At 26.3% G+C, this 25,040-nt stretch overlaps 1 protein-coding gene across 2 annotated transcripts in view; it reads left to right on the forward strand.

Annotated features, from left to right (window-relative positions):
- Positions 1 to 17,130, forward strand: part of LOC129616646 (V-type proton ATPase subunit B-like) — a 44,440-nt gene extending 27,310 nt beyond the window's left edge. For both annotated transcript variants that reach the window (XM_055532279.1, XM_055532286.1), the window contains 4 exons: positions 15,088 to 15,329; positions 15,411 to 15,671; positions 15,730 to 16,482; positions 16,560 to 17,130. In XM_055532279.1, coding sequence (XP_055388254.1) covers positions 15,177 to 15,329; positions 15,411 to 15,671; positions 15,730 to 16,482; positions 16,560 to 16,697 — 1,305 coding nt within the window. In that variant the 5' untranslated portion in view covers positions 15,088 to 15,176 and the 3' untranslated portion in view covers positions 16,698 to 17,130. The remainder of the gene's footprint in view (positions 1 to 15,087; positions 15,330 to 15,410; positions 15,672 to 15,729; positions 16,483 to 16,559) is intronic.
- The last annotated feature ends 7,910 nt before the right edge of the window (positions 17,131 to 25,040 follow it).

The raw sequence follows: 25,040 nt of genomic DNA on the forward strand, positions 1-25,040 counted from the left end.
ATTCTTTTATTAGAACTTTTTTTTTAAAAAAAATTTCTAATGTAAATTTATATAACGTATATCAATTATATTTGCATAAAAATGAATTATGGCTCCGGGAAAAAATTTACTTTATATTTTTTATAATAATTTCCTATCATATTTCAAATTAAATAAAGAATTAAATGTGCAAGAATTTTAAAATTATTTAAAATGAAACACACATTGTGAAAACAAATTTACTTTTTCCCATAATTTAAAATTTTAGTAGAGGAGTCTGCTGATTTTTGTATATGACGCTCCCTGACATAAAAATTGTTTCTCTACTTTCTCTCTCATTCAGTTTTTAGGGAAGAACAGTGTAAAATGAAGGCTTTTCAATACATTGAGTAAAGTACCGCGTTTCTTAACGAAAAATCCCCGTAAATCTTTTTTATTAATTTTTACTTTATTAAATCTTTATCAATAATTAAAGTTCATGGTAAAGTCTTGTTCTTTAAAGAAATCCACTTAAAAAAATTTAATTAAATAATTTTTGACTCCAAAATATTATTGTGTTACAATTTTTAACTTCGATTCATGGTCTCTCATACCCAATTATTCTGATTTATTGAAATTTTCACAATAATTTTTGTATCCGTACAAATAAAAGTTTTGAAATACTCATCGGAATAAGAAAAGGATTTTATTAATCGCATAAGTATTAAAAAAAAAACAGCAAACAATAGTTAACAAAAAAAAAAGTATTGACTCGCGTAGAAAAAGTGGAAAAATGTTGGTAAGGGTTAAGAATACATGGTAGAAAAAAAAGTTTTCCACTTATCGCTTTCGAACAGTCAACCACAATCATAAAACTTTGCAAAAAAAAAAAAATTTTTTTAAATGAAAAAAAAAATGCTAACAAAAAATGAACATGTCTGTTAACTTTAGGATTTATTTAAGCATTTATTTAACCTTACTAAATTTGGGTTCGGTTCACATACAGTTATTCTCGCTTTCGATTTTGCTGTCTAATTTGATTATGCTTTTCACATTACTTAAAGGAGTCTATCATTATGTTAGATCGTCCTATAAATGTTTGCCAGTCGCTTCAAATTTTTTCAAAATTTTGCGATAGTTTAACTAGAATCGTTTGTACAATTTTGAAAAATTAAAATTTAAAATTAGAACATAGTCCAAATTTGAGAAGCCTTCATGTACTCCTTATATGTACCACAAAATTTTATTTAAAAAACTTTATCAAAGAAACTTATTCAAAACACAGTTTATACATTCCTATAATTTTAATATAGGTATTATAAATTTCAGATAGGATAACTGTATATGGTGGCTGCTCTTTTATAATTTTCAAACAGATTTTTTAAAGAAAAAGAATTCAAATTAAAAGAACAAAAGAATCAAAGATTAAAAAGTACAATAACAGTTATAAAAGTAAATACGGATCCTTTTTGTTTTATTTCAAAAAAAAAAAAAAAATAAAATGAAAAGGAAATTCCAAAATTCATTAATAAACCACAGGAAGATAAAGGATAGATGGAAAAAAGGCAACAAAATGTTTACATTACTTACAGTTAAGCAATTGTTTTATTTTTTCTTACTTATCACATATGAGTTAATTATGAATATGTTTTAACCTTTTAAGTGACTTTTATTGTCGCAATTTCTTTACGATATGACTATTGTGATTGTAATTGATTTTCTCTCTAAAAATATATATTTATATGTACTTTTTGTACTTTGAATTATATTTATTTTCGAGAATAATTGTTACTTAAGATTTAAAAATAAAAGTATAAACAATTCTTCTTCCTTTCCTCCTAATGGAAGCGGGGAGATTATTCCGAACGGTGACAAATCTAACAAAAAAGCATAGATACTCGTACCTTAGCTGACCAGAAAAAAGACTACTTGCAAAATAGAAAATTGGCTCGACCTGCTGCTAATAATCTTCTCGATTAGGTAAATAAGAGGATTTTCGTCGATTAAAATTATACTCAAGAATAATCAAACTCTCCTTTCGAAACATGCAATTAATGAGATTTAGCCCATACAACATTAAAAGTCATTTTAAGGGGCAAATCGAAATGCCAATAAAAAGCTTTGTAAGTAACATAATATTCAATTTGCTTCGTGAAGGCAATTCGGCAAATCACTCGTAAAAAGATAGAAAAGAAGTAGATCTTGATTAACACCGGGAAAAAATTTCAACACTTTATTTCAGTAATCAATTGCCCATCTATCACTGTAGAGTTTAGATTGTAGATATCAAGGGAACCGAGTGGGGCAGGAGTAACCCGAAAGAAACACCTTCGCATGATAGCACCCTTTCGTGTCCTGCCAGTGGAGGCTGCACCCCGCCGCGAGCAGGCAGACAAGCCTGGACGCCCACTGGGCCCCGGCACCCAAATGAGCGTGACTCTGTTCTCCGATGCCAATTCCACAAGTGCAGCAAGGCAGCACTAGACCAGCTTGGATGTGACTTAAGCTGAATGAAGCGCCAACAGTGCAGCCCTGCTGTCCGAGAACACATAGATCTTTCGCTGTATTAAAGACTTTTGAGAAATTCAGGAACGTTAATTTCTTTTATATTTCCTGGTCAACTACTGCTAACGATTCGATGCAATTACCTTTGGTAGAGTCCAATCGAAATTTATACAGCACAACATCTACCCTATTCTATAAAGTGCAATTTGTAAAATGATTTGTTTGACGTCTAAATACCCGATAACAGGCACCCCAATTAGCAAAAATAAGTATTAATTCTGCTTAAGAAAAGAAAAACGATATACGATGTTATTGTTTACTAATGACATCTATTGGTGAAAAGTGTTAAATAATATTTTAATATTAATTTCAAGCAAAAAAAAAAAAATATTATAATTATTGTTTATAATTAAAAAATAATTATTCTTTCTAGAAAATTCCAATAGATTTAGCCCGAAAGAAAAATTATAATTTATTTCACTTATCCTTTACTAGATTCAGATATTTAAAAAAAAAATGTTCACACTTTAACTCATTAGTTTTTATTATATAACATAATCACTTTTTTGTAATTTTTATTTTCATATCCTCCCTTGAGTAACTTTTAGCATTTAAAATTTAATAAAAATTGTATAGAAAGAGAAAAAAAACTTATTACAACTTTATAATTAATTCAGTGCAAATATTCTATTCTTTTTCAATACCTTTAAATATAAATGTCCTTTTACGTTATACTTTTTTTTTTATTTTACCCATATTATAGTAATTAATCTTAATATCCTGTATAAATTCAAGAAAAAGAATTAATCAAGCAGACATATTTCTTCGTCTTTTTTTTTTATTTTCAATCTTTTATCCTTTATTTTTACATGTACAAGTACTTCGCATGATGCATTCAATTTTTTTTCTATGTTTGAATCAAATTAAAAATTCATCATTATTTTATAGAATAGGATGAAAAGGAAAAACAAAAATAAATAATTTAAAATTAAAAAAAAAAAGTATTTATTTATACCGCATCACAAGTCCATCACAACTTAAATCTTAATTGAATCCTTCCAAGTAAACATTCCTTAATTAAAAAAAATATTTGATCAAAGTTAACTTTTTTTTTTTATTTATTGCAAGATTAAAAAAAAATAAAATTGAAAAAAAAACCTACCTTTTTTCCTACCTACACGTCCCTGTTATCTCATTTATTACATCATATACCTTTAGTAATTACAAATACTAATGAGATATGAATATATATTTTCTATTTTATGTATAAATTTTGTTGTTGTTTTTGCTTTTTCTTTTAAGAATATTTCGATTAAAATTATTAAAATGCATGCAGGAAAGTGAACTTATAATGTTATGGATATTGTCCATCCAACTGCGGTTGATTAGTTATTAGTAATTATTCTACAATACTTTAGGAGCCATTAATATAACTAGGGCGTATTTTAAACGTGGGAGACCAAGTATTTAAACTGATCAATAATTAAATAGTAATCAAAGAGTAATTGGCGTATATTGTTACAGTGCAGCTAACGAATCATAATCAATTTGCATATTGCATTCTTGCGCTAATGTATTCCCTGTTGTTTAAGTAAGATATTATAAGACAAGATACGAGACAAACGCAGACTTAGATATTATAAATAAAAAATTCCAGAAATTATTATAAAACGCTGAAGCATTTTCTTATGTACTCAAAATTTCAAAAAATAATTCAAAACATTTTATTTCTAAAACTTTAAAAACCAGTCTGATTGTGTTACAAATCAGTTTTATATAATATTTTGTCAGCTGATGACTTGGCGAACATTTAAATTTGATATACATTAACTATCCAATATACTCGTAATAAAAAATAATATTGTCTTTGTCAACAATTTTAAAAGTCTCTGGACGATTTTCAATTAATTTTTAAAGCATGTATAAAATCAGTGAAATAATTGCACCTACCATTTGAAACGGACATGATTAACAGAATTGATCCCCATCTATCCAGTACATCAATAATTATTCCAATATTTTACACCATTCGCATAATATTGCTCCAATTATCATCATGTTCCAAAATGACTCCTAAGACCCGACAAATGACAATCTCTCTGTATAACCCTGAGTATAACACCCATCTAAAATATTTGTACCATCTAAAAGCTACTAAAAATCCATTTAAAAATTCAAAATTTTAATTGTTAAAAGCGACCAATTCTTATTACTACCTTGATTTTTAATTTTTTTTTTTTCAATTTTAACTTAAGATCGTTATATCTTATAATATTTTGAATATCCATCACTGTTTGTACTAGGATAATAGAATCACAATAATAACAAAAACTACAAAAAAAAAAATTATTTATTTTGGTTTTTTTTTTTCAAAATTCCTTCTATGCATTTAAATATCACATTTGCGCTTAAATAATTATTGTGTCCTTGAATGCAATATCATATGTGTACGTATTTAATGTATTATAAAAGAAAAGTACAAAAAAAAAAGAGTAATTTATTATTGCTGTTTTAGTGCCTCTCTTTTTTTTTTTTGCTCCCGCAAGTATACAAGTATATATTAAGATTTAAATCTAAGTATATGCATATTATATAATATTTATATACGTTCCTATATAAGTATATCAGCAATATCATCATTATACCATACTATCAACATTTTATACCATCAATATCATCATTATTATCATCATTATCATCATCAATCATTATATTATCCTTATTATCATCATCAACGTTTTCATTTCATTTCATTTACTTCGTTTTCAAGTCATTAAAAGTAAACACCATTAGGAAGGAACCTGATAATATGAAAAATAAAAAAAAATGAAATATAATAACAAATATTATCATACATGCACATTATACATATTCATACATACCCTTTATATTACACAAACATACACATATTCATATATTCTACTTAAAAATTCACTTTGGTCACATTGAAAATTAAAAAGATTTCCTTCATTGCACTTAATTGAAAGAAAAAAAAAATTTTTTTTTTCTTTCTATAAGGATCTGAATAGGACAAGATAGGGACTGTAAATTTTCATATTTTTTTTTTTTACATTATTAGAAAATTAAAAAAATAATGTTTGCGCTATACTATAGAAAAAATAAAAAAATAAATGTTTACACATATAGATCTATGTATGTACACCTACCATATTACATGTATACATAAGTATGTGTGTTTATTAAGAAAAGGAAAAGAAAACAAAAAAAAAAATCAAAATTTGTTTTAAATTTTTTGTCCTTTTGATAAAAAAGTAAATAGCGCGACATCAATTTAATATTCTGAATAAAAAAAAGGATATTTTTTTTTATAAAAAAAAAAAAAAAAAAAAAACAAAAATTAAAATAATACTTAGATTTGGGAAAAAATTAAAAATTACTTTTGAAAATGAGAAGATTTTTTAATTTAAAGTTGGACCTAATTCTTATAAGATGAGAAAGCTGCCAAAAATTAAAATATACAATACGACTTGGAGCTCTCTTTAACCTATAAACAGATATCACAAAAGTGGTTTAAAATTTGAAAAGTCTATGTTATAAATTCTTCAAACCTTATCATAAAAGTTCAATAATGTGTAAATAAGGTACTAGCTTTATGTCGGGAGAATGTAAAAATACATGGATTCGGCACTTCCAATATCAAAATAATTATTTACTATGATGGCACAATCAATTTAATCTAAAACACTGTACTCACATCCCTTGGACGTGATTGGTTGTTATTCAAATGTTTTGAGTTTTTCAAATTAGAAGCCACTTATTTCGGAATTTTTCTCAATTCTCTAAATAGTTCTAAGTTCGAGACCTATACTTGTCTGTCCCTAATGTTGTTATGAGTATATTTGACGAAAAATCAATTCTGAAATTATTTATTGCAATTTTACCAAAAAAATTAACATTGTATGAATAAATTTTTTTTTTTTTGACTTTCGTTTTTGTCAAACTTAATTTTTATTTTCATATAAACCTGGCAGCTATCTATGAGTCCTCCATGAAAACGCATATTTTTTTCTCTTTTTACTTTTTTTTTTTTGAAATTGCAATAACTTTTTCAGCTCATTTTTTTTTTAGTTTATAGTTTGTTTGTTCTCCCCTTTTGAAATACTTGTAAATATTAAATTTTTTTTTTTTTTAATTTCTATAAAAATGGTATAACTTTGATGTTTTTAAAAAGTAAATGTTAAATAAAATGAAATCTAAATGATCTAAAGGGAAAAAAAATATTAATTTGAAAAGATGAAGAGAAAAACTTAAATGAGTAAATATAATTATTCTTAAAATATCATTAAAATTTTAAATATTATACGATATGAAAAGAATAAATGATAATAAAAATTAAATGAATACTTAAAAAAAAAAATAAATATATAGAGCTCGTACTTATGGAGGAGCTTTTTTTTGGGGATCTATTCATAGAAATTAAAGAAAAAAACATATTTAAATTTACAAAATTTTTAATACGATAGAAATTATCCGTGTTACTTGTTATAGGTAACCAAAATCTACCTATGTTTTGTATAAAATATAGTTTCAAATTATAAATTTAGAATTAATTCGATGGTATTGTATAAAATTTTTGAATGATTTAAAAAAAAATTTAATTATGCATTGCGTATAGTTTTTTAATTAAAATTAATGCTGAAGTCAAGTAGAACAAGGCTACTTAAGTATTCGCGATTATATACACAATTTTCAGAACGAAATTCATTAACTAGATTTAAGGATTTTAATTAAGTATTTTTATATAATAATTAAGAAAGGAATATATTTTATTTTCTATACTTCATTGTTTTTTTATCTTGTTCTACATTATGAGGCGATTTCTTATACTTCATTTCGGTAACTATTTTTTTCGACGATTATGATTTGGATGCCGGAAATCTGCGAACTGATTCATCGGCTCCGGTGATTTCCGACAGTAGCGATTGCTATCCAACAGAAAATTTTCCAGGTGGTGGCAAGCAGTATTGTGACAATCCTGTAATATTGTGGATAGCAAGGTAACGCCGGGTTTTGCACATACTTTAAATTTTAATGTTAACATTTCGGTGGGAATAAATTCAAATCTCGAAGTGTATGTAGCTTATTAAGTATAATTTAACTGCTTTACACAAGATTGTCATGTATATCACTACTTTATAAAACTAAATTCATTACAGATTTAATACTCAATATTCAAAAAGACAATACCTTACCGCACGTGAATATTTTTAAAGTGAGTACACGTTAGTGCACGTGATCTTGTGTTACATTCAATTTAAATGTAATGCTAAATAATTTTGTATCTTGATTTATTTTTTTATCATTTTTTAATAACTAATTGTAACAATAAAATTATTCATATATACAAGACTAAAAGAATGTGACTGAACTTATGTAAGTACACAATTTGCTTTTGTAATTTTGTGTGCGTAATTATATAGAATATTTTCAGAAGACGGGCTTCTTATAAAAGTTAATAATAATATTAACCAACCAAACTGTGTTCTCTTTAATAATTGAATCAAGTATATTTTAAGTACAAAGATAAGCGCTAACCACAAAAATTTATTAAAATTTCAATAGAATATTTTTTTTTTAATAAAAACCGCAATAAAAGAAAATGGCCGGCCGTGTGTTCTTCATATCATTTATAATTTAAATATGTAAGTACACGTATATGTATATAAGTATAAAATGTACAACCTGCGTTTTCAATTTGAATGTTAAAAGAAATTACCGCGTGCATCTTATAAATAAGAAAAAGCAAAAAAAAGATTAGAAATCTAAAAGAAGATAAATAGAAAAAAAAAATCAAGAAATTTCAAATGATTTGCTTTCATTTTTACCGTGTTATTAATTTATTTTATCATTTCATATACACACATAATATATACGTGGTATAAAATTAATATTTCCTTCATCTTATTTTGATTGATGACCTTTCAACTTGGATGAATTCGTCATCATTATCATCGTTTCTATAGTATTCCGAATACAGAATTTTCGTATAAGTATTTTAGTTCTTTAAAAAGAGAAAAAACCCAAAATACTTACCAGACTGCTTGGCGGATAAAATTTATTTTGTTGCTCTTCTTTTATTTTATATTGTACAATTATAAATTGAACTAAGGAATCTTGTGTCTCTTCATTATTGTATTGGGCATCACTAAGAGCTTTCAAGGAAGAAATTGAATAGGAAAAAATGTTGGAAATTAACTACAAAATTTCAATGTATTTTAATATTCACGTGTTCAAAGATAAGGAAATCATAAATTATAATTATAATTTTATCCATTTCTAAAACTATATATGCAATACAAAGAGAATCCATATATGAAAAGAATGGCAATATTACAAATGAAAAAATGGGAATTCATAATTGTAATCAAATATTGTTTGGATGTGGAAAATCAACAGACGACTGACTGACTTTTAGTAGAGTTTCGTCACCTAGTTCGTTAGAGGCAGGAAGCTTTTTTTATTTACACTAATGATTCTAAGACAAAAATATCTAGTAGAATTGTGGAAGAAGTGTTTTATATCGCAAACAAATATGTGGCAGGCATGTCTGAGGGTGCCACTTCAGACAGTTCAGTTTTTCCATTTTTAGCAGATGCAGTTTCATTAGCTTTGGCAAGTAATTGAGATCAGACACAAAACAGGAACCTTAGCTTATCAAAACAAGTCTATGGTTGGTGTTTTGATGTCGTTCGGTGAAATGCCCAAGAAATTGGCAATTGTCTTACCGGATTTTCGATTCGGTTGTTAGCAAGTGGGGCTAGCGGAGGATGCATTGCATTCTCTCTGCAGGATTCCCGTGTTATACAGGGGAGAAAAGCGTTTTTGGTGGGGCACCGATTTAAATTACCTCTCGCAGACGTTATAAACGTACCTCGTGGTACATTTGTTGAGTTCAAACTCGAAAGAAGAAAATTTATATGAAAACCAAGTGTTTTAAATTAAAGCGAGTACGATCTGAGTATTACTAGCAGGTCACCTGCAAAATAGCTCAAAGATAGGACAACGATGATATAATTCTAACAGCCGCGATCCGCAATTTAAATATTAAATACAAAAAGTTCGTTTTTTCGCCACAATCCCTATTTCTCATTGAGAAACGTCAAACTTCTGTAAGATGGGAATTTTTAAGTAATAAGCACAGTGTTTTTGAGATTACAGGAGTGGAAAATATTACTTTATATATAATATATTCAGCATATTTATACAATATTTGTACATACATTCATACATATGTATATACAAATAATATATTTTTTACAAGTCATTCAATATTTAACTGAAATATTATTGTACAGGTGTGAGACGAATAAACGAATTACCAGTTGGAAATATTGTATGTCAAAATTGAACGAAAGGAGTCATCAATCACACATCAAACAAAAAAAAAAAATAAAACTGAAATTCCAATAAAAGAATTAAAAATCCTTCATCATTATTATTGTACAGTTTTCTTACAAAAAATACAATTTACAAAAATAAAAATGTAAGCATAAAAAATAAAAAATACCGGCTATAAGGATAAATGACATTTATGACAATAGTTTCGTCCATTGAAATTCTTTGATGATTAAATAAAAAAAAAAAATTTTTTTTTTTCTGTAATTAGCGAAAATTTAATAAGAAAAAAAATTTTGGTTCTTTCACGAATATTTTTCAAAAAAATAATGCTCTTAAGTTCGCCTACATAAAATAAAAATTTTAACATTTAAATTAACAGTAAGTGAATGAAATTTAAACAATTGATTTGTGATTGATTATTAAAAAATGTCCAACAAAAAAATTTTATATTTTTTATATTGCAACTAATTTATCAAAATTTCGAAAAGTTTTTACTTAATTTTGAATACTTTTCCAACTTTATAGGCACATCAAAATATTTTTGCCAAAAAAATTTTATTTTTATTAAATGTCGTTGTTTTACACTCTGGTGGAGCGTAACCCATCGTTGTTTTTTAGTCCAGGACTTTAAATATTAATAAGTTTGAATAAGCTCAAATTTCAATGTAATAAATTCACCAGTTGAGCACTAAAACAGGAAATAGTAACAGTACAAGAGTACAAGTGGGCAAAACAAAACAAAATTTTAGATTTGATGCCCAAAAATGTGCATAACTTCTCATATGTACCTCAGTAAGTAAATTAAATTTTATTTTGTAATTTTTTTTAAATTTTTTCGTTCTCAACAAATTCTAAAGAAATTTTTTATATGTAAAAAATCTCTAAATATTAAATTTTACAAGGCCAATTGTGTTGATATACCAGACATAATGTAAATGTGTCTGTAATTTTGTAAACATAATAATGTTTACAAAATAATTATCCTAGTCACATAATTTTTTAATTTTTATTCTATTTAAAACTTTAATTATTATTCTATTTTAATTTTTATATACTAAAAACTAAATTTACTTTCAATTCTTTTAACAATAAAATATTGTAAGTCTAATTTTCCATGTAATTATTTCCAATTATTATTCTAATTGCATATGCCTATACGTAAATTGTAAACTTAATTTTAGATAAAAACTAATTTGCGAAAATTCTAAAAATAAGCAATTACATACAATATTATTATTTAATGAAATGTAAATATGGTTGAACCCTTAAAACATTTTTCCCGAAACTATTGTAATTGTACACTTAGTAGTTAACTCGGTAGCGGTGACATTATTTGTTCCGATTTACCCACTGCTTACTATAATTTGTTTTATAAGGCGAAAACTAAAATCCCGTCCTCCTTCTCATCTTGACCCATAGGAGATTTTGTAATTTGCAATCCAGCTACATGAGGACTATTTTCAACATCCTAGCCTTAAGCGTTCCACAGTTTAAAGTCACATATCAGATACTCTGCCGTCTCATCGCCTTCTAAGCAGAGACGATACAGTTTCTCTCCACCTTGCTCATCTATTTTAAATGAACCGTGGAGAGATAATCATAATGTTCAGTGATCACTCCCACCACCAGCCTAAAATCTGAACGACTTAACGAAATGGCCTTTTTCCCCTGCTCTCTGGGAAGCCCGATAAATTTCCTGGAATACGCCATATCTGAACACTGATTACACCATTCATTCTTAGTACCGCTAATCCGGTCACCCCAAAGCAAAACTTAAACTCAATAAATGGAAACACAGTCTCCCTATGAGCCAACTCATCAGCCTTCTCATTTCCTTCAAATCCTCGATGCCCGATCACTCACATTAGCGTTAAACTGTTGTACCTAGCCAGAGCCTCGAGGATATCGACGCACTTCCTTATTATATTTGATGTTATCATATCGGATGAAAGGATCCCCAGAACAGCTTTGTCACTTAACAGAATATAGGCACATAAATCCTACGTCTTCTGAACTTTTTTCCTTAGCCTCCGCCTGGGGTATTGATGCGTCGCGTCCTATAATACTATGCATAGTGTTTAATATATACAAACTCTGGTGTATCCGTATGAATTATTAATTTTGTAAGATTTAAATTATCTGTAGCCACAGTGATTTTAAAATACTCAATATCTGGGGTTACATAATAATTTATTAATAGTAAATATTAATGTATTGCAGGAATTTACATATTGCACAAAATTCCGGGAATAAACCAAACTATCACAAAAAAACAAAAATTTCCTTCTTAAAATTTTAATTTAATAAAAAAATTTCCTTAAAAAATACACATATGTGTACATGATTTGTTTTAACAAATTATTTTTATATAATATTAAATTTTATTATTATACAATTGAGGTATTTTGGTTGGTACCAAACCCTCTTTCAATTAGAATTTAAAAAAATCAACTTGATTTTATTTTCAACTAAAGGTACGATACGTACACCGCTTAATACTCATATACATATACATATAAAATCAAATATTACAAATGAATTATTTTTCGACATTAATAGTTTTTATATGGATGAAATAACAGTTGATGGCAATACAAATATTATTTGTCTTTCTGCTTTTTTTGCTGTTTTTGGTATAGGTTTATAATCACATCATATATAGTAATTATTTTGAAAAGGCTGTTGAAAGTCATATTTTGAGGTCTCTTAAAGAGCTCTACATAATACCACAATTTTATATAGAACATATTAAATTATTCGCATATATACTCGTTCATTGTAGAAAATACATTTCATCTTTGAAAATTTAAAGGATATTTAAGGGAAAAAGGGGGCTTAATATTAATACACACCCTCTCATAATTTTTATCCTTATTTTCTATCTTCTTTTTTCACCACACTTTTAATATACCACTCTTAATCATGTGTACTCATTTTCTTTTTTGCACTTCTCATATTCATTAGTATAAGAAATAATAAAAACAAAAAAAAAACAGAAAAAGAAAATAATAAATTTATAACAACACACAATCAAATTATTAATTTAGTCTCCCTGGAGGCTGATTGAAAGTCTCAAAACATAAAAACATCTGAGAGGGTTGCAAAAAAAAAAAATATGTATAAATATATTGAATTAACAAAAAAAAAAAATCAAAACGTGAAAATAAAATGAAAAAATTTTCTCAAAATTAGAGAAAAAGTACTGATTTTCATTGTCGTAAATTAAGGGCGAAGGTGGAATAACAATAATAATAATAACGCGTTTTGTTAAAAGTAAAAACACATTGCTTGCTATACGGCAAAGAGAAAAAAAAAAGTTGATTTTTCATCTTGCATCAAAAGTTATTGTACAATTACGTCACAATATTAAATCCTTGATTAATGCATATACAATAAAGGATATTTCATAGAAAAAGAGAAGTATGAAAATAACAAAACTCAAATGAAAGTTTCCAAATGTGTATTTGTTTAGTTCTGTTCATTATGGGGTATATAAGGAAATACAGTTGTTATGGGCTGTTGATTATCACCGTATGAAATATATTTTCTTTATGGAGTACAAAGAACTGATTCCTACAAGATACTTGAATTTATTAAGGAGGTAGATCTCTGGAAAGAACACAATATGTGACCTGGATAGGGGGGGTGGGGGACACTTCTCACCATAATACCAAAAGTCTATAGCCTAGGAGGCAATGTGTCTATCAGAATTTAAAATAAAATTCAAATGAACAGTTATATACCTTAACATTTAACAACGTGTCGTTGCAATTTATCCGATATATCATTGGTCTATAACTACAAATAAATTCTTAGTTTGTCTTCCTCTCTTTAGGTATTCAGGTTTGTCTTCAACCATACTTAAAGTATGAACAATCCCTTGATATTTCTCTTTTATTATTGAATGTGAGCAGGTTCAGTACTTGCGAATGACGTTTACTTATCACATTTCGAGTCAATTATGCAAAATTTTTTGATTGACGTTTGAGTGAAGCCGGTTTCAAGTTAAGTGACGTGGACAATAAAGTAGGAACGAAATATTTAACATAACCTAAGAATAAAATTAATATTGACATTAAAATGACTGTTCGAAACGAAACCTTAACGTCACTATCTCTCTTTTGTACCGCATACCATGAAAAAATCCAATATAATATCCAAGAAACGAACTAAGTACAATAAAAATTTTGTTTGATCTACATCAAGGAATAACTCTGATCAGTTTTTGTTCTTTCTGAAGAACAAATGAAAGAAATGAAGTCATATTAAAAAAAAAATAATAATTACAGCAGCAATAAAATAATTTTCAAGACCTTCAGAAAATTCTGATTAACCCCAATCCTTTTAAATGGAAATAACATCATTTTGGGATTTTCTTTCATATTTTCATTTCATTGATAAATCGTGAAATTTTGTTAATCAATTTGTTCTAATTGCGCGTAATGTTTATTAAAATTTTTTTTTATATTTGCCATAGTACATTTAACAATAGAGGGATGAAACTAATTATTTTAATTAGAGAAATGAACGAAAAAAAAACAAATGTGCAATTATAAAATCTGCTCATATGTCAAATATTAAAGTAAAAAATAAAAAAAAAAATCGTGATTTCTTTGTTAAATTCTAAATTTCCAAATGGATTTTATAGTGAAATAAATTTAAATTATTTACTTGATCATATGTTATGATTTTAAAGTTATTTAATTTATGTAAATCCCAATAAAAGGTATGCATACGCAATATGTAATTTGAGTAACAAGGGCTTCCCAAAATCGAAGGTTTCCTTTACGATTGTATTGGTTGATGAGAATCCGATAAAATTATTCAAAAATGGTGACGACCCTTTTCCTATGATTTCAATTAAAAAAGTTGAATTCGCATTTATTGAACATTAATCGCAAGTACGGGGTTTCTTTAATACAAATTTCAAAATCAACTAGTAAAAAAAAAATCCAAATCACATTACCTATTTTTGTATGTGCCAATTGAAATTTATTCAATTGAAATAAATAAAATATTAATTTGAAGATGGCTGAGCCTACAAATTGTTACTGCACAGATTGTTGTCCACATAAAAATATTTGTGCTGCTTCTATTGCAGCCAAGAATCTATCGAAACAAAAGTATTCAAAAAATTTTGCTACAAGAGCAAAATATTCAAAAAAAGTTAATTTAGATCCAAATATTGGTAACGACTTAATTACATCATAATAAATAATGTTGAAGCACTTTAAATTTAATAAAAAAACAAAATTAACTTTTTAGAATTGAAGACTGTTATTGCAGTTAATGGTCCTTTAGTTATCTTGGATGATGTAAAATTTCCGAAATTTTCTGAAATAGTTCGAATACATATGAAAAACGGAGAAACAAGAACAGGACAAATTTTAGAAGTTTCTGGTAAAAAAGCTGTAGTACAAGTATTTGAAGGTACTTCACAAATTGATATTAATACAGTAATCGAATTCACTGGCGATACTTTGCATGCTGGTGTTTCCGAAGATATGGTTAGTTATTTCCTAAAATAATATTATTTTCATAATAATGTGTCGCTTTTAAATTATAAAAATTTTAAATTTCAATTCTAGTTGGGCAGAGTTTTGAATGGTTCTGGAATACCAATTGATCATGGTCCTAAAGTATTACCTGAAGATTTTTTAGATATCCAAGGTCACCCAATAAATCCATGTACAAGAATTTATCCAAGAGAAACAATTCAAACTGGAATTTCTGCAATTGATGTTATGAATACAATAGCACGAGGACAAAAAATTCCAATATTTTCAGCAGCCGGATTACCTCATAATGAAATTGCAGCACAAATATGTCGTCAGGCAGGTTTGGTTAAGGTAAATATGTTTATATATTGCATTCTCTGTTCTAATAAAATCTAAAATTTCATTAAAGTTAAATAAATCTGTTCGTGATGATCATGATGATAATTTTGCTATTGTTTTTGCTGCAATGGGTGTAAATATGGAAACAGCTAGATTTTTCCGAACAGATTTTGAAATTAATGAAACAATGGAAAATGTTTGCTTATTTTTAAATTTAGCAAATGATCCAACAATTGAACGTATTATAACACCAAGAATTGCTTTAACTACTGCAGAATTTTTAGCATATCAATGTGAAAAACATGTTCTTGTAATCTTGACCGATATGACATCTTATTGTGAAGCATTACGTGAAATTTCTTCAGCAAAAGAAGAAGTCCCGGGTAGAAGAGGTTTTCCTGGTTATATGTATACCGATTTAGCAACAATTTATGAACGTGCCGGTAGAATTGAAGGTCGAAATGGTTCAATAACACAAATACCAATTTTAACAATGCCAAATGACGATATATCACATCCAATACCAGATTTAACTGGTTATATAACTGAAGGTCAGATATATATTGATAGAGATTTGCATAATAAACAAATTTATCCACCAATTAATATATTACCATCATTATCAAGATTAATGAAATCAGCAGTTGGTGATGGTATGACAAGAGATGATCATCCAGATGTTTCAAATCAAATATATTCTTTATATGCTATTGGAAAAGATATTAATTCTATGAAATCAATTATTGGAGAAGAGGCTTTAAGTGAAGAGGATAAATTATATTTGGAATTTTTGAAAAAATTTGAAAAGAATTTTTTATCTCAGGTATAGTAGTTACAATTGAGTATTACTAGAACATCTGTGTAGTTTTTAATATATATCTTTCTGCTTTTGGTTTTTAGGATCATAATGAAAATCGAGATGTTTTGAAATCATTAGAAATTGCTTGGCAGGCACTAAGAATTTTTCCCAAAGAAATGCTTAAGAGGATTCCAATTGATATTTTAGAGAAATATTATAAACGAGGATCATTATTATAAGACAATTATGAAAACAATAAGACGAGCAGCTTCCAGTTTCTCTTAATTTGCATATGTTGTCTCTATTTAGAACTGAAATTAAATTTATTTCTGTATAGAGAAATTTTGTATCTGACATTATAGTAACTAAATAACCATTTCCCCGACTAGTAACTATAAACACTACAAATTCTATACAAAATTCACATAACCTTGTGTAACTGACGCTACAGAATAATTAATAAATTTGCACATTTAAGTTAATACGAAAGTGTAATAGTGTAATCACATTGCTTCCATAATATGATATGCGTTACAACGTCAACGTGTATTAAATAATATTATGTATGTATGTATATGTGAAACATCTGGGAGTTCGGAAATTTTAATTTTCATTCCTTTCCTTTTGAAATTAAAGCATACTTTAAAATTGCAAGAACTAGCATATAGCAGAGTTTCTTTATAGAAATTTTAAAAATCATATGATTTTATTAAACATAACCACTACATCCCAGTTCCCTAATATGGAACGTACATAAATATTATTTTAGGACATAAATATGTATATACGAATGTATTTGAAAGAATATCGCAATAAATTTCATTTTGATTAATTTCATCTTTTTATATAAGAATAGAAAAAGAAAACCCGTAACTCAAATATTAAATCATATATATACATAATGCATATTCAACAATTTAATAAAAATTTATGAAACTCCATACACAAACAAATATCACATACATAACTTACATTATATTTATACTTACATACAAAAGTAAATATATTGAAAATAATATAATTTGAAATTCATTGCGTGTATATGGCCGGAAATACATTAAATTCAATTTGGTGGGTTAAACCGAAAACCGCCCCCTTACGCACATCCTTAAAGCCTTTTTATTATTATTATTATTGTTATACTCTGTACAATACGATGTAATAATGAAAGTATACCTTGTATAAGGTTATACAGTACAATAATAATAACGTAAAGTTGATGGCTGTTGACACACATATAATTTTCTTAAAAATGAGAAGAAAAAAAAAATTATTTCCTTGAATTTTAGAGAGAGAGAAAGATCTTCGTACGAGTATTGTGTATTTTAACGTCTTATTGTTGATTTCATTTTGGTTATTTTCTATATCCTTTAAATACAAATAATATGGGCACATATGTATGTCTTCCTATAGGTATATTCGAGTATATTACATTGAATTTAAGAAATTAAAGAGAAAAAATAAATAATGAAGAATTGAATTAAATTTCATTCGAATAAAATTTTTTATAAATTAATATTGAAAATGAAGGTTAAATTTTTTTTTTCAAAATTATTACGATATTTTCAAATTTTTAAATAATATTGTGAGTGAAATCTATAATGTATAAATGAATGTATGTGACTGAAGAATTTAAAATCAATTACATTATTTTGATTTCTTTTCTCATATCAATTTATTAATTTTCATTGTATGTTCAAGTAATTTTTATGATTGATATTTTCTATATGAAGCCCTCGAAAAACGAACAATAGAAAAGGAGCAATTCAACATAAATGTTGCGTTCACTTAAGTAATTAATTTTTTGATCTAGTATATTATTTTTTTGTCTATAAAATTAATTATGGAAATAGTTTATGAAATTAAATTTTAATTATTTAAAATTTATAATTTTAGATAACTTCACATTCAAATTTTGTAGCCATTAAGAATGTATTTCCTTGAGAGAAAACGTATTGAATGCCGAATTAAATTTCTTCTTCAGGACCATTTGGCCCTTAAGCATCACAAAAGTAAATTGATATAATATAAACGTTGAACTCAAGTCACGTTGCAGGTGACAATGACCGGAATTGGTATAGGCAAATAATGAGAATTGGATAAAAACTAAATAAAAATATTCACGGATGAGAGATACTTTCTACTCGCGGGTCTTATGAGCATAAGTTGAACTTGAAAGTTTATTGCATTTGCGAATTTTATGGTGTAAAGTTAGTCCATAAACAACTACGATCTTGCTTCGGAAAATTTTCAAGCAATCGAACATCAAAAGATAATGGCATTAATAAGGCAACTACACATTGGGAGAGTTCTTTAAGTGCGATAATTAACTGGAGCAGGTTCATTTCTAGGATATAGTACGTATTTGGATATAGTAATCATCTTAAATATCACACCTGGAAAGTCAATAGAGCACAGAAGAAGAAACTCTCTTAAAAAAAAGATTTTTCTAAATATGTAATTAAATCCTTATATTGTTTCAATATGTACCAGATGACATCGCGAGTGGATAATAGGAAAACAGCTGCCAAAACATTAATTCAAGTACGGGGTGCTTCAATCACTTGAACTAATTAAGTAAATATTTAACTAGTTGCTTTTATAAATATTTTAATACTCTAATACTTGAAAATTTGTACACCTTATAACGCTTCTTTAGTTATTGCATTTGAATTCTGCAATTTTTTAAATCTTATTCAAATTTAAAAAAATATTTAATATAAAAAAAAATATGATATTTCTTCCCTCGGTTATTTTTTCCTAAATTGAATTATTCTATTTAATTAGATAAAGTAAAACAATATTTTTGCTTCTAGCTGATAATTTGATTATAAGATTTAAAAGCATATTGAAACAATCATATATAAATAATCTAATTTCGTATTGCAAATTTGAAGGCATGTACGGCAGAGTAACGACCTTTAAGTATTACTTGCACATAAAAATTTAATTTTTAATTGTAATCATGAATTTTTTTTGAGAACAGGCATAGACTGTTTTTCAGATTTTTAAAATAAATCAACATAGTTAGTTCTTTAAATAAAATTTAATATAATTCAAAAATATTTTAGCATCGTACATGCTATGCTAAAAATCTCGTAAATAAAATTCTTAGAATGGTTGCCTTATAAGGGTGAAATAATTGAAAATTTCATATATATGAGCTTATGTTCAATCAAAAAAAAAATCATATCTTCTTAAAACTTATGGTAAATTACCGTATTAAAAATAGAGATTGAATTCCTGCTTTTGAACTGATTCGTGCCTTTTTTTTTCATCATATTTTCTCATCTACTTATCGTAATTTATTTTTACTATCAATTTTCTTTTTTTTTTGAATATTGGGAAGGATTAGAATCTCTATAAATCCTTTAAAATTTTTCTTTTTTTTTTTTTGATTATGATAATAAGATATGAAAGAAGAATGAAAAAAAGGAATCTCAAACTTTCATTAAAAAAAAAATTACTTTTTTATATACGCGTCTCTATTATAGGCGTATCGATTCTCTTACATATTTTATGAATTTTCAATTTGATTATTTGAAAAATCACCCTTCTTATATATAAGTTAAAAAAATTTTCATGGGTTATGATGATGCCCAACAACAATGAGGGTGTAAAAATAATATTCTCCTTTATTTTTTTCTGTGTTTTTTTTTTGTTTGTTTCCTTTTTCTTTGTCTACTCTACGTTAGAAAGGTATATTGTATAATTCGAGTTCGTGTTCAATAAAAGAAATTCAAAATAAATCAACAGGCATAAGATTTTCTGTACAATAATATATTATTGAAATTTTTTGTATAATATACGTATATATATATATGCAATTTATATATAGGTAAGATGTAAAGATATACTTATATATAGAGAGCATTTTAATTATTGTAATTCGAATAGAAGAAGCCATATTTTATTTAAATAATCATCAATAAGAGAAATTAGAAAATAAGTCTATAATTAATTAGGCGTTTTATATCTAAGAATAAAATTTATTTATAATTATATTTGTATTAAAATATGATTTTGTAAATTATGGCCAGAAAATCAGGAAGTTTAAAATTGGATGGGGAGGAAAATTGTTTTGAGGCATCATTATAAATAAATTTTAAGAATTTGCAAACACAGAATTGCGTGGTCTAAATTAGAAAAATGATAATTGAAACTTTGAATTCTTTAAGTCAATTGTTTTTCTCGAAATATTAACAAATTTTTTAGTATGTTGCTACTTTCCAATAAAATTCAGAATATTGTATGATTTAGATTTTAGAATGATTGCACTATGGTATGACTTTTAATGACCATTGTAATAAAATCGAGTTTTCGTTGAAATCATTGCTGTTATTATTTTAATTAAAATAAATTGCATTACTATATATAGGAGTTTTCGCAATAGTTTCCAAAAATTTATTAATCCACAGTCATGCCGATATTTAGAACTGCAAACATATTTTCAGCTAAATCGAAAACATTAATAAAAATTTCTCTTCTCGATGCTGCACAATAGAAATTTCCAATTTAAAATGCAAGATTAATTTCAATTTAATACCATCATACTTAAATCCATTAAAAAAATTGATGTAACAAAATTATATACAAACAAAATTTATTCGTATACATCCGAAATTTTATCCTTCAAAAAAAATGAAGCAAAAATTATGTTTTTTTATTTGCTATTATTAAAAATTTATATTAATCTACAAACATACATTCTATGCGATTAAAATGTACACTTTCATATTGTAAATTTTCTATTTACTTAACTATTATAAGAAAAATTAAAAAAGAAAAAAAAATTTAAAAGAAAAATCATTTTTTTTGGAGGAAAAACGCTGAAAAGCTTTTTATTCCACTTTATCTCTTCCAATTCTCATCAGAAAATCTAAGAATAAAACAACATACAAAACAAAAAAATATAAAAAAAACGTAGTATGTATAAGAAAAAAGAAAAGGATGTTCTTATTTCAGACATTTTCTTCTACTTTAAAATTATTCATTATAAATTTTTTTGATTAATTTCCGATGATTCCTACTTCATCATGTTCCTAATTTGCCCGGAAATTTCCAAAATCTGAAAATTTGAAAAAATTACTCCAAAAGTACTCTAATTTTATCCCACTTGGCCAGAAACAGCGTCAAAGGATTATAGGATATTTTGATATACTGTAATACTTTTTCGAATTCAGAGTTTGGTAAAATTTCCTCGGCTTCTTAGAGATTAGCCAGCAAATGCGTTTACAATTTTTTTTTTTTAATTTTTGTCAGATTAATGGCTTAGCTTCATTAAGAGATGGACAGTCACACTACATTGTTTTTATAAAGCAATTTTCTAAGACATTCTTGAAATTCTTAATACATTTAATCCGGAATCTGTTTGATGGATTTCTTCGTATTTTTTTGCATTTTAGTTTCCCTCTTCTTATATACAAAAAGGAAAAAAATTGTACATTTTCATGTTTTTTTGCTTTTTTACTAATGGTGCAATGCTGTTAGCAACATCAACTTAAAAATTTTTGTTTTTTCAATTTTTTTTTATTTTCGTTATATTATTCGCTAAAAAAATTATGATATTGGCTAGCTAGTTCTCGTTCACTTACAATAAGATTTCTATTTAGCTTTTTCCTATATTAACTACTTATATATAGAAAAAAAACTAGAAAATAAAAAAAAAAAGAACTACGATCCATTTACGTCTTCAGTAAGGAATTAAATGTAGGAACATGTACAATATAATTTATATATACACACACATACATAAATACGTAAAACTTGAATACAAAATGAAGGGAAAAATAATAAAAGAATTTCTGAAGAAAAAAAAGCAAACCAAAAGCATCCATTAGTTGAATGTGCAATATATATATATATATATATATATATATATATATATATATATATACATATATATATATTCATAGACTACATTTATATGTTTGTATTAAAATAATGTTATAATCGTACGCGCAAAATATGAAGTATACATCCAATTACATAATATTATATATAGGTATACATACAAGTTAATATTACAGAACGTATTTATGTATGAAAAGTATAAAATTTTTACGAAAATACAGAATATTTAACAAAAAAAAAAGAAAAATAAAACGAACCATTTTCAGGTAGGATGATAAGCAATTATAATCAGAAATGTTAAAAAAAAAGCAAAAAAAAAAAAAAGAATTAAAACGAAAAAAGTTAAATGATAACTGAGTCAAATTTTCATTTTCAAGTCATTTAATTGGACCTATATGCCTTTTCTATACCTATACTACTGATATATGTATATCTAATATGGCTCAGTTCATTTGACTTCTGTTATATTACGATATCATTATTATTATTATGCAAAGTAATCAGATAATTCTATACAAATACAAAGCAATATACATACCTACTTGCATAATTACTTTTACAATACGAGGGACGAATCTATATAAAATATTATAATCCTCATATAGAGAATCCAAAGATAGATCCCACTGTAACATAAATACCGGATATTTTTAACAATGCATCCAAGTAGTGCTTCTTTGTGTTAAACCAAATACTATATCAAATAAAGTTGAAAATTGTAGAAATTACATTGCAATAAAAATTTATTGACGAGAGAAATTTAACGAAATTTTTTATATTTCAGGTTATGTGAAGCTGTAAGTCTTTGTCTCGATGAAATTCCACCTTCTCATAGTTAGGCAGCTTATATATATAGCAAACGGACTTCTGAACTTCTATTTATACAAGGCAAAGAGGTCGAGAAGGAGTCAAACAACTAAGAGAATCTCAATCTATATGAAGCAATAGTATCAATTTATCTTCAATAAGACATACCTCATAATTTACCAATGTTATACGAACTTAGTTGACTACTTTGTAGTCGGTAGGAATACTCGCTACTACGAACGGAACCTCTCTGATACCAGGTCACCTCAGACTTTGAGCATAAACTTTACTATACATCATGCGGGATTTGAATATAGTCGACTATCTTTTCCTTTAAGTTTACTTGTGCGATTATACATGGAGGAAGCGTAAACAAATGCTTAATTTAACAGTAACTAATATTGATTTTCAGGTAAATTAATTTTTTGATAAAATCTACTATTGGTTCTATCTTTGTCATTAATCCTTTAATTCTTCATTGCATGTACAATAAATACTGACTGCCTAACTCAGCGTAATTTTATTAAATAACTCCCGTACATTGGCTTCACCTATCATTTCAATATTTATGCAAGTACACTCATACCTCTATTTATGTATACGTAACAATCTATTCTGTATATTAAAACAAGTATGTGTGCAATAAGAATCTTATACACTGTATTGGAAACTAATAAAAAAAAACAGATACGTTGAAAAATGAAAAAAAAAAATGAAAAGAAAATAAACGAAAAATGCACTTATTTTTAATTCGTTAATTTTTGTCTGCAGACAAACAAGCTCTTTATTTAATTAAATTATAAAATGAAAAATGAAATACACATGTACCTACATACATATATGCACACACAGATTCATATAACGTTATAAAATTCTTAAAATATTATTTTTTATGCAGTAAATTCACTAGTATCCTGTACATCCTAGCGTCCTCTTAAATACAAAAGAGAACAAGAATTAACAAAAAAAAAAGGAAATTCTATGAACTTTTCTTTCTATTATCTTGGAAAAAATTACATGTCCAATCAAATTTGATCCTTATAAAAAGTTGAACAAATTCAACAGTTTAATTTGTAAAAAAAAAAACAACAAAAAGAACAGAAAAACTTTTTTAAAATTAAATAATTTTTCTTCTTAAGATTCACAATGTTTTTTTATATCCTACTCGATGTCCTTGTCGCTTTTTTTAAAATTCGAATATTTCATTTCAACTTTTCTTTTTTATCTTTTAATTTACTTCAGGCCCACTTAAAATTTTGTCGTAATTTGTATAGTTGCTTTCTTACAAACAACGTAGTGAAGGAGGACATAAGTGAAAATAAAACAAAAAAAAAAGTTTATTTCCTTGAAATTTCAAATAGCGAATGTGTGCAATGATACGAAGAATAATAATTGTTATCATGTCCAAAATAATGTTTTTCAACGTCCTTTAATGGTTTGAGCAACTTTCTGATAAAATTACAAAAATATATTAAAAATTCTAGGAAAAATAGATGTAAATTTGATAATTAATATAAAATTCATGTTTTTTTTTAGGAAAATTACCGCCTGTTGTTTGAATGAACAAAGAACTAATCTTATCTATCGTGAGGATTATGAGCTTTTCTATGGTGAGGATTGTCACAATCCAATTGAAAATGCATGCCTGCCATTAACATTGTTAGCAACACAAGTAATTTCAATTCACAAACTTACTTAGGCAGAGGGTAGTAGAAACTACAGTGTTCACACTATTCTTTTGAAGTTTGTTCTTAAATATCTTTTAATACAATTACATAACAAATTCAGCGCATAAAATTATATTTGTGCAGCTGAAAATTCTAAAACCACTGACTATAATTTAAATTTTCTTTAATACAAACTAAATATTTTTATAAAATAAACTGAAAACTTTTCTCAGTGTATATCTAAAAAAAAAATCT

This window comes from Condylostylus longicornis, unplaced genomic scaffold (genome assembly GCF_029603195.1).
Source record: "Condylostylus longicornis isolate FDR11 unplaced genomic scaffold, ASM2960319v2 ptg000005l, whole genome shotgun sequence".
NCBI lineage: Eukaryota > Metazoa > Arthropoda > Insecta > Diptera > Dolichopodidae > Condylostylus > Condylostylus longicornis.